General features: G+C 41.0%; 3 protein-coding genes across 3 annotated transcripts in view; 2 read left to right on the top strand and 1 right to left on the bottom strand.

Annotated features, from left to right (window-relative positions):
• The window catches only part of LOC145436023 (putative ribosomal protein S6 kinase alpha-1), a 56,212-nt gene extending 49,869 nt beyond the window's left edge, over positions 1–6,343 (bottom strand). The window contains exons 1-3 of the mRNA XM_080313310.1: positions 5,867–6,343; positions 807–866; positions 177–245 (exon numbers count right to left, since the gene is read on the bottom strand). Coding sequence (XP_080169436.1) covers positions 177–245; positions 807–866; positions 5,867–5,879 — 142 coding nt within the window. The 5' untranslated portion in view covers positions 5,880–6,343. The remainder of the gene's footprint in view (positions 1–176; positions 246–806; positions 867–5,866) is intronic.
• LOC145436036 (uncharacterized) overlaps positions 1–14,298 on the top strand; it is a 450,309-nt gene that overhangs the window by 85,680 nt on the left and 350,331 nt on the right. The window lies entirely within an intron of this gene.
• LOC145435403 (uncharacterized) lies at positions 8,357–9,100 on the top strand. The gene has a single exon (XM_080312679.1). The coding sequence runs from the start codon at positions 8,357–8,359 to the stop codon at positions 8,981–8,983; it is 627 nt and encodes a 208-aa protein (XP_080168805.1). The 3' UTR covers positions 8,984–9,100.

Genomic DNA, 14,298 nt, shown 5'->3' with positions numbered 1-14,298 from the left:
AACTGAACACCATCGTGTTCTAAAACACAGCTATTCATGTACCGCGTATGCAGGGCGCGTACTATACATGGGTACAGGCTTTTTCCCAGAAACTGCATGCCATCTCAAGGGTGCGTATTATACATGGGGGGTGAGGGCGTACTATACTTGGAAAATTACTGTGCATTGGAAAATACCTGTGTTGGAAGGCTCAGCGATGGACTCAGTCTCAGAGTCAGAACAAGCGTCAATAGCTCGCAATTCATCTGAAAGATAATTTAAGTTCATTTATACCAGTGGTTCCCAACCTTTTTCGAACCATCGCCCCCTTTTCAAGCTTAACACCGATCATCGCCCCCCAGATTTTTTGTACCGAAAAATGGGCATTTTCGCCCCCCTATCACCCCCTTCGTCATTTTCGCCCCCCTGGACTGCCAAATCGCCCCCTGGGGGGCGATATCGCCCACGTTGGGAACCACTGATTTATACTGTGATATGATCATGAAATGTGTACGAATAAACGCAAATCAGTAATGAGAATGTGACAAAACTGACTGTGCTACCTTCAGCTATGAAGTAAATAGTAACTGCGGGTAGTTCAATGCAACATTTTTGTTAACTTTATTATTTTACCAGCCTTGCAATGCAGCGTCACCGTAGTGGGGAAAGGAAAGTACATAAAATTGCATCACAGGTAATTGATGAATTTAATTACTGGTAGCCAATCCTTCCGAAAGTTCTTACTAATGAATAGCGCACATTCAGTCATTTTGTGACACCAAACGAGTTTGACCAAGTGAACGTTGTATGAACTCTACCTTTCCTACCTTGAACTGGTACAGAATCTCCTTCAATCGTGGAAGAGACTTCATTATCTTGTGATCCACCTGAAGGATGATTTTCATATAATTCCTTGATTTTACTACTAGCACCACATTGGAACAGCAATGGGCGAGCTTTTTTCGCTGCTGACAAATTGAAATCTGATTATGAATAACGTAATTATGTTCCAAGGCCCTCTGATATGGAACTCCATTCCATCCCTTAATCAAGGGTAAACTTTTCCACATATTCTAAAGAATGTTTTATGACCATCGTACAAGAGCGTACATAAATTCATCATAAAGTTATTATCTAGGTCAGTGGTTCCCAACGTGTGCGATATCAATAGTTATGTTCTAGTATTCGATGTCATTCTGTTTTGCGATGTCACTGTTGAACACTGCGCACAAGGCCTGTTGGAGATGCGACTATACTGTTTAGGCCAGCGATTACATCTTGCACACATGGCGTGTTGTTTATGTGATTGTTCAGGCCTGTCGTTGACGCAATAAATTAGCGAGCATTGCCACGTGCGCATGCAGCAATGTAATGACCTAATTTCGCTCGCGTACACTAGGCAAACCAACTCAGCAGGAGATCGCGTGCTGATGAGCAGCACAGACGCTAATTGGTAACACACTTCTCGCTAATTGGCAGCGCGTAACACTGATGATACGGATTACGGGGCATGATGGCTGAATATGATGCAAGATCAAAACAAACATGAAGAAAAGGTGATTTCAAGTTATATTTAGAGGGCATTTTTTTTTCGAGGCCTGTTGTACCCATGCACCAGTATGGAATCGGTGTCCAAGGCACGCAGGATCACGCCAACTTGGTCGCCAGTTGCACGCGGTCACGCCGCCACGGGTCGTTGATTTCATTTAAAAAAAAAAAAAAAAAAAAGTCAATGTTCTCAGCCACCCGAAATGCTATATTCCAGTTAGTATGTGGTATATAATGTTTTGACCTAATCCTCAGGCCAGGATCTGTTGATTACTGTCTGTAGGTAAAGTACTTGCACCTTACCAGTTGCTAACCATTAGCATCTGATCTCCTGTCACTGGCATAACACAGTCATTTGAAGTCAGTAACCTTGCTTGTCACGCCGCAAAGTTGACTCTGTCACGCGAAAAAAGCTTCTATCACGCAGTATTTATTTCAAAAAAAGGACGGAGATTCCAATCAGGCCCATGCATAATGCGCACCTTTTCTTCAATCGGGAAAATTTTGTGCATTATACATGGAAAATTGCGGTATTACAGTATACATGGCCCATATATCATAGGGTTACCATACGTCCATACCATATGGACGTCGCTAAACAGGAAATTCATGGTACGAACGTAAGCAACAACCTTTCTTTTCTTTAGTCAACTAACAGAAAATGTGGAACAATAACTGTATTTCCGGAGTTGAGCCGGGACCTTGACCTTTTTTCCACAATTTCATGGTAAGTATGTTATTTTTTCCGGATTTTACTCCATTATTGTCAGTGAGAAAATCTTTAAAAAGTGTCATTCTTTCCCGATTCCAAAATATGGTAACCCTAATATATCACTTTGAAAATGCTGTAAATCAGAATATCTGTGATCGATGATTAACTCTGCCGAATGGCATTGCCGCAAATGTCGATATTGAAATTCAAAACATTTTGCAGTCAGCTCACGCAAGGTCATTTTGAAGAAAGGCTGTGAAGTCGGTTCAATATACCACCCGAACTACAGCTCCAGATATTTCCAATATACCAACTAAAAAAAATTTAAACACACTGATTCCAACTCGTATTTTCTTCACAACTCTGACATCCCAGTAAACTCATATGTTCAACAGATTCTTAGATATGTGTGGTTCACAGGAATAAAAAAAATGCGCTCATAGAAGAAATTCAAGTTTTTAATGAAGGACTGCCTAGGTCAGTGGTTCCCAACCTTTTTCGGTGGCAGGGCCAAATTTAGAATTTCAGAGTACGGTCGGGGCCGCACGAATACCAAGGCAATGAAAGGAACCCAAAATAGTCACCGAAATATTAAAATTGGCATTGTTCCGATCATTCGCTTGACGCTTGCCGCACTCCCGTTGTTCAGAACAATTAACGTTTGCTGGCTATTTCGGAGTAGTTTTATTAACCTGGTGAAATTTCAATTCGTATTTTTGGAATCAGTGTGACACTTGCTTTCGATAAACACCGACATATCAAATTATTCGTACGCTTCGGTCTCGAGCTGTAGGACTGCCAATTATGCCGCTTTTTGCCGACTAAGCAGTACGCATCTCGGCGTATTCAATCGTGAGTCACTTGTTGCACATTTATCCGTAAATCAGTTATCAATACCCGGGCTGTAACAGCACTTCGTCAGGCCCTCCAAAACGTTGATCTTGGGCCCCCAATAGGGCGATAAACTGAACTTCGAAGTCCCCCAGTCCCCCTCAAGCTATAGATGGCTGTTTACCGCTATTTATCATCTAAATTGGGTGTCCGTGTTAGGCAGATTATCTCAAATAATCGCGCTAAGAGCGAAAATTTCTATAATTCATGATTGAATCGGTCAATATAATCGGGAATTGCGTATGTATTGGAATCAATTTGGTTGGTACATGACAGCACTTCGCCACGAAATCAGGATCACCGTTTAGTGAGCCAGCGTGGAGCGCGAAAATTTTCGATAATTCAAAATGAAACAAGTTAATAAGATCGGGCATTGCATATATATTACTATCAATTACTTGTCCTCTCTGCTCACATAATCAGATTTACCGGAGAGCTGGGTGAGGTGTCTTGGAAACTGTAGGGCCCATAAATAATAATTAAACATATTCGGACGGGCGGACCCGTTGGTACCACTTCGTTACATGTCATTTTGTGACCTCCAGTCTGCTAAATCAAAAAATATAGAATCGCCCAAACGTACTAAACTAAAAGATGCACACGATTTCAAATTGGTAGTTCCTCACTGGCATATAATTCTTCCCTTCGGGATGGTAGCCTATTTGTCTCGTGAGATTCAGATTGCCAAGACAGGAACATTCGGCGCCAGTTATTTAGGCGCCTATGGTCAATTATACCTATATGTATTTTGTATATACATAACGAAGTTTTCGGTCAGCGTAAGTGCTGTCCATTTCGGCCAAGGTTTTCTCGCTGTCGATTGTTCTGGCACACTTCTTGGAATCGCATGTTACATGGTCTAAAACTTTATATGTCTTCGTGCGTCGTGGCGTGGTAATGGCCAACGCCGATATGCCCACTTCTATAAATCTTGCGTATTTCAACTTGGTGGAAGAGTACCCAATAATTAAGGTACTTGGAAACTTGAATTTTGAGAGAAAGTTGCATAACATTTCATAAAATACTCTATAATTTAGGCCCTATGCTAATTCGCTAAATAATTTTCGGCCCCCTTCGAGCTCGTTCCCCCCAATTAGGGGGCTTGGGGTGCTGCAGTTACGGTCCTGTGAATATACCTATATCTATACCTACATCTATAGGTAGCCTACTGCTTGTTCAACTGGAAAGTTAGGGCACATTGCATTGAAACAGCAGTGACGTAATCTTAGCAGTCTACTCACAACTTTCCTGAAATCCTAATTGAAAACTCCAGACTCCAAGCCAAGCAAGAGTATTTTATAAAAAAAAAATTTATAAATCGATTTCTCAATCTTTTGTGGGGGCTGCAAGAAGGCTAGCTGGGGGCCGCGGTTGGGAATCACTGGCCTAGGTGAAAAACTTCGTAACTGCAAGTATAGGCCTGCAACAGCAGTGCACAGCACTGCAGAATATGTCGAGTGTCACTGGGAAAACTTCTGGCACTTCTTCGATAGTAGGCAGATATCAAACAATGTTCACCTTGATCACCAATAAATGTTTTTCATGACCAAGTGGGGAATATTAGGGTTGGATGTGGGTTAGGGTATCACAAGATCCCAACCCAAATATCTGTCTCTCCGAAGGCAAAACAATTTATTCTGACGTTTATAAATTTTAATGTGTTCATGAGAAACATTCATTGGTGATCGTGTGGAACATTGTTCGATGTATTCCTACCATAGATCAGAGAAGCGCCAAAATTCATAAGTCCAAGTAGATTATTTGTGGCGACACAATAGGATCGCAGGGTCAATCAGGCATTGTTAAAGTGCTAAAACAGTGGTTTTCAAACATTTCAGAAAGCGACCCAAATCCAATTTTTTGGCAGCCCGCGATGCAAACCTCACATATCGAAATAATGTATTTTTAATGTTAGTATATGTATGTCTTTCTATGTTTTTACGGGTATGTATGAAATAAGGTGACCAAATTCAACCTTGCTGACGAGAAATATAAACGTTTATACATCGATTTAAATCATATGATAGGGTTGGTTGAGATGAGTAAAAACGCCACAAAACTGTTATACAACTGCGTAACGCCAACAACAATACGAACATATATAAAATACAGCGATTTAGTCGACAACTCGGCTTGAAATTGACTCATAGACTTTTCTCCGAGTTCCGACTGACCCATTTCCAAAACATCGAATCAAGTCAATAAGTTTGCTAACTGACACGAGTCAAATCAAGTTATCCAAAAAAATTGACTCTAGTCATCCCAACACCAGCACCACTGTCATACAGGCCCAAAGTTATCTTCCAACATTGGAAATACGTTTCTTTAAATGTGCGAGGCTTAGGTCGACGGTCGTGAGATATAAATTATACTAAAATTTGGATAGCGCTATAAAAAGTTCGATAACCAATATACATACATGTATCAAGTATAACACACAATGAAAATCGCGACGTAGACAACATTGTCTGCTGCTGATGAACGTTCTTAGTCAGGTGTTAAGGTATGGGTAGGCAAGAGTTACGATTGGAGGCTGTAAAGTGACCCGGTGAATTCACCAAGACCAGAGTGGAATTGGTGGCAACGTCGCGCAGAACTTTCTGTTTAATTACTCGATTATTCTATGCAGAAAAGCGGTCATCACACAGGATTTATTTCAAAAAATGAACAGCTATAAGAAACATTCCAATTCAGAATTCAGTGCGCCGAATTGACTGGCAACCCTCCATGTCATACCTGTCTCAAGCATCGTACGATCAAGTTTCACAGCTGTAGTAGCCAGCGGACCACACTTGCATCACTTTCCCAAATATGATATTCCGCTAATTTTATATTTGGACTTACGGGTCAAAGGAAGCGTATCGCACAAAAAGCAGAAGTTCTACGGTAAACAAGTAAACAACGTACAAGTTTTACCATAGTGTCCTATTATAGATAACTAAAATACGGATAGATATACAACACCCGTCGTCACGCTTGCTTGCTCGGAGGAAAATACTGCTCAACAATCTGAACGCAACGTAATTGCCAATCCTACAGCTGACGACCCGAGCGCTCAAATCAAATAAAATTGGTCTTATTTGAAAGCTACTGTCACACTGATTCCGAAAATATACATTAAAATCAGATCAGGACGACGGAACCGCCTCGAAATACACCGCAAAGTCTGAAAATCGGCATTGTTCTAAACAATCGCAGCGACGCACCACAATGGCCATGACAATTCCCCTTGCATGGTTGCGATTGTTCAGAACAATGCCGATTTTCAAACTTTGCGGTGTATTTCGAGGCGGTTCCATCGTCCTGATGAGACTGTAATGTACATATTCAGAATCAGTGCGACAGTAGCTTTCAAATAAGACCAACTTTATTTAATTTGAGCGCTCGGGTCGTCAGCTGTAGGATTGGCAATTACGTTGCGTTCAGATTGTTGAGCAGTATTTTGCTCCGAGCAAGCAAGCGTGACGACGGGTGTTGTATATCTATCTATAGATAACTAATCTACGGATAGATGGGCAACACGAGAGTCACGGTCGAGTGATGCGACAACGGCATATCAAGGCCTCTGCACACTGAGCTCGCGACCCGATAAAACGAGAGAATCGCGCCTGTCTGCGACTGGACCATGCAGACCGGAGTCGCCGGCAACTCGCAACATGCCGTCTGCGGGTTGCGCAACTGCGAGTTGCGAGCGACTGGTCAGCAGTTACTGGTCGTTAGCTCTATGTCACCGCAATAGTTTGTCCGGGTATTGCGTGTTTTGACATCTATAATTGTTTCCTCATTGAATTTAGACCGATTTGAGGCCATTTCAAAACTTGAAGCTTAACTGCAAGAGCGCATTCTACTGTAAGCAGTACCGGTAGGCTGCTTGATAATTACCAAAGGCCAACCAGCTCCGGCAGTACCGATACCGCGAAACTCTCAGTCATTGTATGTCTACAGGTGGATTCAATATATATATACCTTGTCTGGTTCATTTTAACCTGTACAGTGTACAATGTACATTGGTTGGAAGCTGGGTTAAGCAGGTACATATAATCGTGGTATGTCATGGGTTCACTGATGTATATTTCAGATACCGGTACATCTCAGAACACGACGTCTGAAAATCTTTTTGTTGAATAGGTAGCAGCAGTGTAACTCTTGATGTTAGATTTCGTCTATTCTCCTCTTTATCAGACTTCGGTACGAATTGTAGTGGCTAATATTATAAGTCAGAAATGGACTATTCATCATTATGGAGAATGAATCAACCAGGCCTACGGATCAGTTTCCATGCTTGATACCTGAGGGCGAATCGAAGATTGAAAAGGAAAGAATCCCAGAGTTATATTTGAATATTGTTAAGACTTAATTCATTTACAATAAAATTATAATGCATTTGAATGTTGTTCTCTATCATATCGAGAAATTAATGTATGAGTGCTTGAAAGTTGATGCAGTCACTGAGGCAATGGAATACAGAAAGTCTTGGTGTTTGTAGCATAATAGGCTACAGCTAGAACTCCAGAAATTTGGATCGGTAACCGGAAATAGCGCCTTTGACTGGGTCACCCAGATTATGCGTTTTCACAATGATATAAATACAATGATTGGAAACTCCCGCGAGCTCTGCGTTTCAGCGTGTTCCGAGTCACGCTTCATCGCTTACACAGTTACGTTGTAAACAAAACCTCCCTCGGCAATGCGCCTTTGACGTACTAGCAATAATATGATAAAGTTTGCTTAATTACATCATTGGCAGCCAGCGTTAACGTGCTGAATATAGTTTTAGAGACGTATTTCTTTCTAGCGTCTGGTATTCATTCCTGACTAGACCAGCGGACCGCAGCCGTGGAAGCAGTTTCTTCTCCATCATTCAAGTCGAAATCTCTGCATGTGCATATTACGCTAATTATATCCACATTTAACATGGACTTGATATGTTGGTAAAATCGATGTCCCAATGAGCCTGCGTGATGTACAATATTGTTTTGCGAAGTTATCAAGCATTTAACAATGGTGGCTAGTATGTAATATGGGTCAGAAGACTCATTTTAAAATTTATTGAGTCAAGGCATTCAGGATAATTTTTATACACTTGCCACTGTCCATTCAAAGTGCAATGTACTTTTTGTATAGGTTATACTTTTCATCGTTATAAGATGGCCTCCTCATCTACTTTAACTGTCGTATTTGAAGAACACGATTGAGAAGGCCAGTAGTGGGAGCCAGTTGATGTACATGTTCAGCTGTGATGGTGTGACACTTCCAGAACAGTTCCCAAGTCAGCCAAGAGTATTTCTACTTCAAAGTGTGCGCAGAGTATTCGACATAGCGTCATCCAAATTTCACAGAAAGAAACCTAGTAAAAAGGAAGTTAATTGTGACCTGACCAAGGATGAAATGTATATCATACAGTATATTGCCGGCTATATACTTCAGAAGATGAAAAAACGTTGCCGAGATACATACGAATTCGATTTGATATGCCAGTTGATTGAAGACGAGCCTGATGCCAACGTGTCACCAAATTCATTAATATCTGTATTGCAGAATAAGGATTTTGGCCAATTGACCGTACCTGTCCACGGGTTATTGAATGCATTAATGGTTATTGAGACTAAATTTCGATCAGGATACCAACACCATCATATTATTGAAAATGTTATGCATGATATAGATTTGACGACGTTCACGCTAGCACTTCAAAACTCCATAACAAATCAGTTGCTTGAAAAAATCTTTCGTTATTATATCAGAATTCGCTGCTACCAAAAAGCAAGAGTCATCAACTCAGAACTTCAGAATAATAAGGACCAAAATATTAGTCAACGGAAGGTGTTGAAGTCTATTTGCACCAAGAAGTGATTTGTACGCAGTGAATACAATGTGATGAATTTTCTTTCTCGAATTCTGAAAAACAGTGCTATAGTAACTCATTGAACAATTGCATCACACGACTACAATAAATATGCACAAATGCAATTTACTTGAGCATTTCTGTTCAGTTGATGACACGGCAGTGGGGAGTAGACATTTGATTCTACTCAGAAGGCTTTTGACGCTTGGCATCAGAATGTGTTGAAGCATCAAACAGGACGTTTGAACCCCTGGTATTTTTCAAGTCTTTTCCGACGCCAATAATTCTTTGCAAATGACCATATCGCTCCAGGTCCGAGTTTTCACAAGTACCACCAGACTTCCTGATCTGGCCAAAAAACGCTTCCAACGGATCCTGATTCAACCTCTTGGTAATAATATAGTAATCTGTTGGAAGCAATGGCAGGAATGTCCGAATCAAATTAACGATTGCCATTGTCGTTAACTCGAGACCCTCATACGTTTGCCAGCTCAAGAATTTTTTGGCTTTCTCAGTTGCTGTTCCTCCAGCGCAAGAATCTTTCCATTTCCGCATTTGAGGCAAGAAATCATTTTCCAGCCAGTCCAAGCGTGAATCGTCTGGACTGCAATATGGCCTCAAGTCAGCGTTGTAGGTGAACTTAGTTGACGTATTCATAATGTCGAACCACTTGTTGAAGATACCGGCAAACCATGCAGAAGCTTCCATATCCTCACCTCCCCTCGCTCGCATAATACTCGCAACACTATTAGAGAGAAGCTGAGCAGCAAAAATCACCCGCATCTTCGCAAAGCTTTGCATACGAAAATGTGCATCCGTCAATTTGCAGCATCTCAATTCCGTCGTTTTAAACAGTTTGGGAACAGCCGTAAAATGCCGCCATCGAATAAATTTACCATCCTTGTTAAGAAGTTTCGTACCACCGGTGCGGCTGGCGTAGAGGTTGTTGCGTACGGTTTTTAACAAATGAGGAGGGTCGAAAATCAAAAATATCTCATGCTGGGGGTTGAATATATTTTGGCATTTGTAAGGAAACCTCAAGTTCAAGTTATTCAGCTCTTGGAACATCTTGCGATTTGCACTGAGTCCATCAGCAACAAACGCAGCTACCCGAAATCCACAATCCTCCAAGATGCCGACACTTTCCCAGAATATACTTGAAAGTTGGAATGAAGCCACCGACTTCGTTGCATAGTATGCCAACGGCATGGAAAAAGACGTTACCAGGCCTCTAGCATAAACTTGAAGAGCATGTGTAGCTGGTTCACCAAAATCTACAGGTCTCGACTCGCCAAGATCAACGAATCCGACCATTCTGTCTTTCATTGTACTGAATACAATATTCTCTTTCACTGAAAATGCAAAATAAGAAATAGTTAGACACATGAAACATCACATTGAACAGCATCGCTGAAGCTATAAAGTACGGTAGCTATGAAGTGATGACAGCACAATCTAGCCAATAAGTGATTCAAGCTACAAAATTAAATACCTTTTATCTCATCCATGGATAATACAAGAAGACGTTCATGCTCTTCCATCGACCTAGATTTCTCCTTCAACTGTTGTATAGTACTATCCAAGAATCCGGGTGATGAGCTATGGACACTTCTATAAGATCAAAAACGAGATTTGACAATTGGATCTGGGCAGAGGGCACGCTAGTACATATGTGCAAAAGTTTGGGGCATAAACATCATAGCCTGTATCGTGTATTAGACACGCACGGAAGAAATGATAAGATCATGGGTGGGGTAAAACGCGGCATACAAGTTGAACATTAAAGAAAACCAACCGGTAATTGAAAAGTGTTCTCCTACTAGGTAGTACTAGCAGACCAGTATCGCGAAGCTGTTCGTAGGCACTGCTACTTTTCATGGCTAATGTGAGACAAAACCTGCAAGGTATGCATCAATTACCGTAACACCCATTCTGGCCAATTTAACTAGAATGATACCTTATCAAATCGGGATGAAATCTTCTGCCTTGTTTCGACGAGTTGTTGAGCTTTGCTTGCTCTTGCCAAAATAACTGGTAGAACGGCGGAACTTCATTTTTCCGTAAACCTAAACGATATCAAGGTTGAAAAGAGCAGTTCTTAAAATCATGAACACTCAAACCTTCTGAAAATATTGTCTCCATGTCCACGCACAGGCCAGAATCAAGCCGTAATTGTGAGTTGTCACTTTCAAGGCGACTCACGATTTGTTCCAACCACTCTATCCTTGAAAGGTATGAATTTTAAAATATTTCAAGAGCAAATTTTAAACAATTGTATTTCTCATACTTTTCTTCCTGTGTCCTAATTGTTGCAACCGTCCTGCTAGGTAGGCTTTTTGTGGTTGCATGATACAGAGGTTCATTTTCAACCTCTTTTCTGTAGCGAGTGTTCCTTGCTTTTAATTTTCTCAAACGTCGCTCAGCATCAAGGCAGGGTTTGCATTTATCGCCATGGCGGATGAACACCTCACATCTTCTTGACCTTCATATAAGTATTTCAGATTTTACTTGGTATATCTAGAAAATCAGAGGGACAAACTTACCTTTGAGCGATTAGGTAGGTACTTGGTGGAGGAGGAACTGCAAGCATTCCATCTAATGAATCATACAACATTCCTTGGTGCTTGATAACATCAGCATTTTCCGAATCGTAATCGGTCTCGGTTGCGATTCCTCGGCAAATAGAAAAGTTCGACACAGTATTGATGATTCCAGCAAGAGTAGTTTTTCCCGCATCAATCGATTCAATGGCAGCCCCAGTATTTGAAAACCAGCCATAGTAGGCAGCATGAATCATCAAAGAATCATTTATTTTGATGAGAATCTTTGGAAATACCCCAATGCTTGAATTCGAGTGGATTACAATATGGTTATCTCTCATCTGGAACTGCCACGATTCAGGAAGATAACGAATTGCGCTTTTTTCAATGTCCTTCAAATTATTGTGGTATGTAGCTTGTTCCAATTTCCTCTCAGTTGGAGGTGGTCTCTGCGGCGTTTTCTTCACACAGACACTCTTTACAGGCAAATTCAAGGTTGGAATTGCTCCAATTTTCAAATTGATCAATTTGCGTCCTGTTTACAAAAGCAAAGGCATTAAACCAGAGTCCGCCAACTCGTGGCCCGCGAGAAGGTTTTTGAGTGGCCCGCAAGGTAATTTCCGAAATTAGTAATATTATCAAAAATGGATTGCATAAATTGTGAACTTGCAAGGCCAACTAAAAATTTGATTAGTCTGACCGCAACACTTGAGATGTGATGACTAAAATATCAGTTCCGACGCATTGGCAGATCCATGAGTCAGTCACATTTTGGTAGATCTTCGTACACTACAAAAAAGCCGAATTATTTGCGATTGACTTATCAAAAGTAAAAATTTTCTACACGCTTCGCGCAACATGTTGTCACTTGATTCTTTGCTTTTAATATTGTTACCTCTTTGTGAATATGAAAGAACTCCCAATGTATCAGATGAGTCGAACTATATTGGTGATTACGAGACAGAGTGTCGTTTAGCATATGCGACCTTGCATTTATACCGTCGACTATGAAACCTAGGCCCAAAATGATTGAGGCATGTTGGTTGAATCTTTCGATATCGATATGTTTAGTCACCGAAGAGTCCAGTCCTTGCAAACTGAGCCCAGCGATATATACAGCAGGCCCCCAATAGAGTCAAGGGACAATATTATTGACCTATGAATTTCTAAAAAATTTCACGCTTCGCGCAGCTGGTGGCCCGCGCAGTAGTTCGTCAATCGAATGTGGCCATTTGGCTGAAAAGGTTGGCCATTCCTGCATTAGACATTAAAACGAAACTTGTTTTGTCAGTCTAACCAGTCAACTACCATTGGAATAAAAATATATAGTCAAGTTAGCTTACCAATCTGTAGAACTTATGCAATGATGAAGGGTATGGTATAGAATCGTTTCCTCACCTTTCAACAAATCGGATGACGCGAAATGAAGCTCGCAAATCTTTAAATCGTCTCTTTTATACAATTGATCCAGCCACTGATCCTGACGCATGCTTCTAATAAATTTCTCAAAGTTTTCAGCCCATTCATATTTGGCGCCAGTACAAAAACGTTTTGCTGGTACTTTGAACAAATGCGCATTGGCAGAGGTTTTAGCACACCCTGGTATGCAACACTGCCTGCCCATGCTGACGCAACCAACTATTCATCTATCAATTAACTTCAAGAAAAATAGTTGTAATTGTGAATAGTCAATAAAATTGCTTTCTGAGAGAGAGAGTCTTCATTTTCATACAACCAAAATACATAACAAACGGCAGTGATTGTAGCAAATGGTCAATGAAGCAATGTCTGGGCGAGTAGTTAAATGGGTGTCGTCGAATTTTCACGATGGCCACCCACTAGCAATAAGATAACCCCCACAAGGATCTTAATCAGTTTCGCTTTCAAGATATCAGATGGCGTTAATTGCTGTCTTGATTTCCTAGGCTATTTCCGCTCGTACACAGATGCAACAACCTAACCAGCTAGTCAGTACCTGAATATTGCGCACTGACGGAAGTTTGAAAAGACCTTAGTATGCTGTACTGTCTCACCATGCTCGTAAACCTTATTTTCAATCAACCAACAACCGAAAAATCCACGAAACATATCTCTCAGCAAATGTGATAGTAGCACTCCACAAAGGAACATAGCTTAATGAAGGGTATCCAGTCAACCTTATCCGCGCACAAGCTGAATTCGGCGGGAGTAGACCTTACAGCGTTAGGGAGCGTGGCAGTTTCCAATCATTGTATATATATCATTGGTTTTCAGCATTGAAATATGATATTGGTTCGTTAATGGAAAAGTGTGTGCATATAAGACGTCATCTTATTCATTGACAAACCCATGTATACCCATCGAAATATTCATTTTGCGATCTATCAGAAGCTGTGCAATGTGTATCCATTAGGGTTGTCCAAAATTTGGAAAATCTTAAAAATACCCCGTGATTGTGTCTCATTCCATAGATTATTGATAAAAAATAACAATGAGCCCAAAAGAAGCTCACGGGAACGCCGTTAAGATTTCGGCCAAAGCGTTTTAAAGTAGCTGCCCAAGAATGGGCGTGCCACCGACCATAGAACGGCGAGAAGACTAGTAATCAAATAACCACAGCTCCTGATTGGCTAATTGGCTATGCTTCAATGATCACCACAGCAACAACTTGCTGATTATGTGCTCAAGGAGTCTGCTACCGGTGGGGATTCTGAAATCGCGTTGTTGGTAGGTTGGCAGATGATGATTTAAGATTAATTCAGGACATGTTAAGGTACGAAATACATGATGAACAATCAACAGCT

Source organism: Botryllus schlosseri, chromosome 3, assembly GCF_051294905.1.
Source record: "Botryllus schlosseri isolate E-star chromosome 3, Bs_hap1, whole genome shotgun sequence".
In the NCBI taxonomy this organism is placed as follows: domain Eukaryota; kingdom Metazoa; phylum Chordata; class Ascidiacea; order Stolidobranchia; family Styelidae; genus Botryllus; species Botryllus schlosseri.
Note: the sequence above shows the minus strand (reverse complement) of the source record. Positions and strands in the feature narration are given on the sequence as shown.

Coding starts and splice junctions, on each gene's coding strand:
- LOC145435403 (XM_080312679.1), top strand. CDS start 8,357: ATGTTCAGCTGTGATGGTGTGACACTTCCAGAACAGTTCCCAAGTCAG.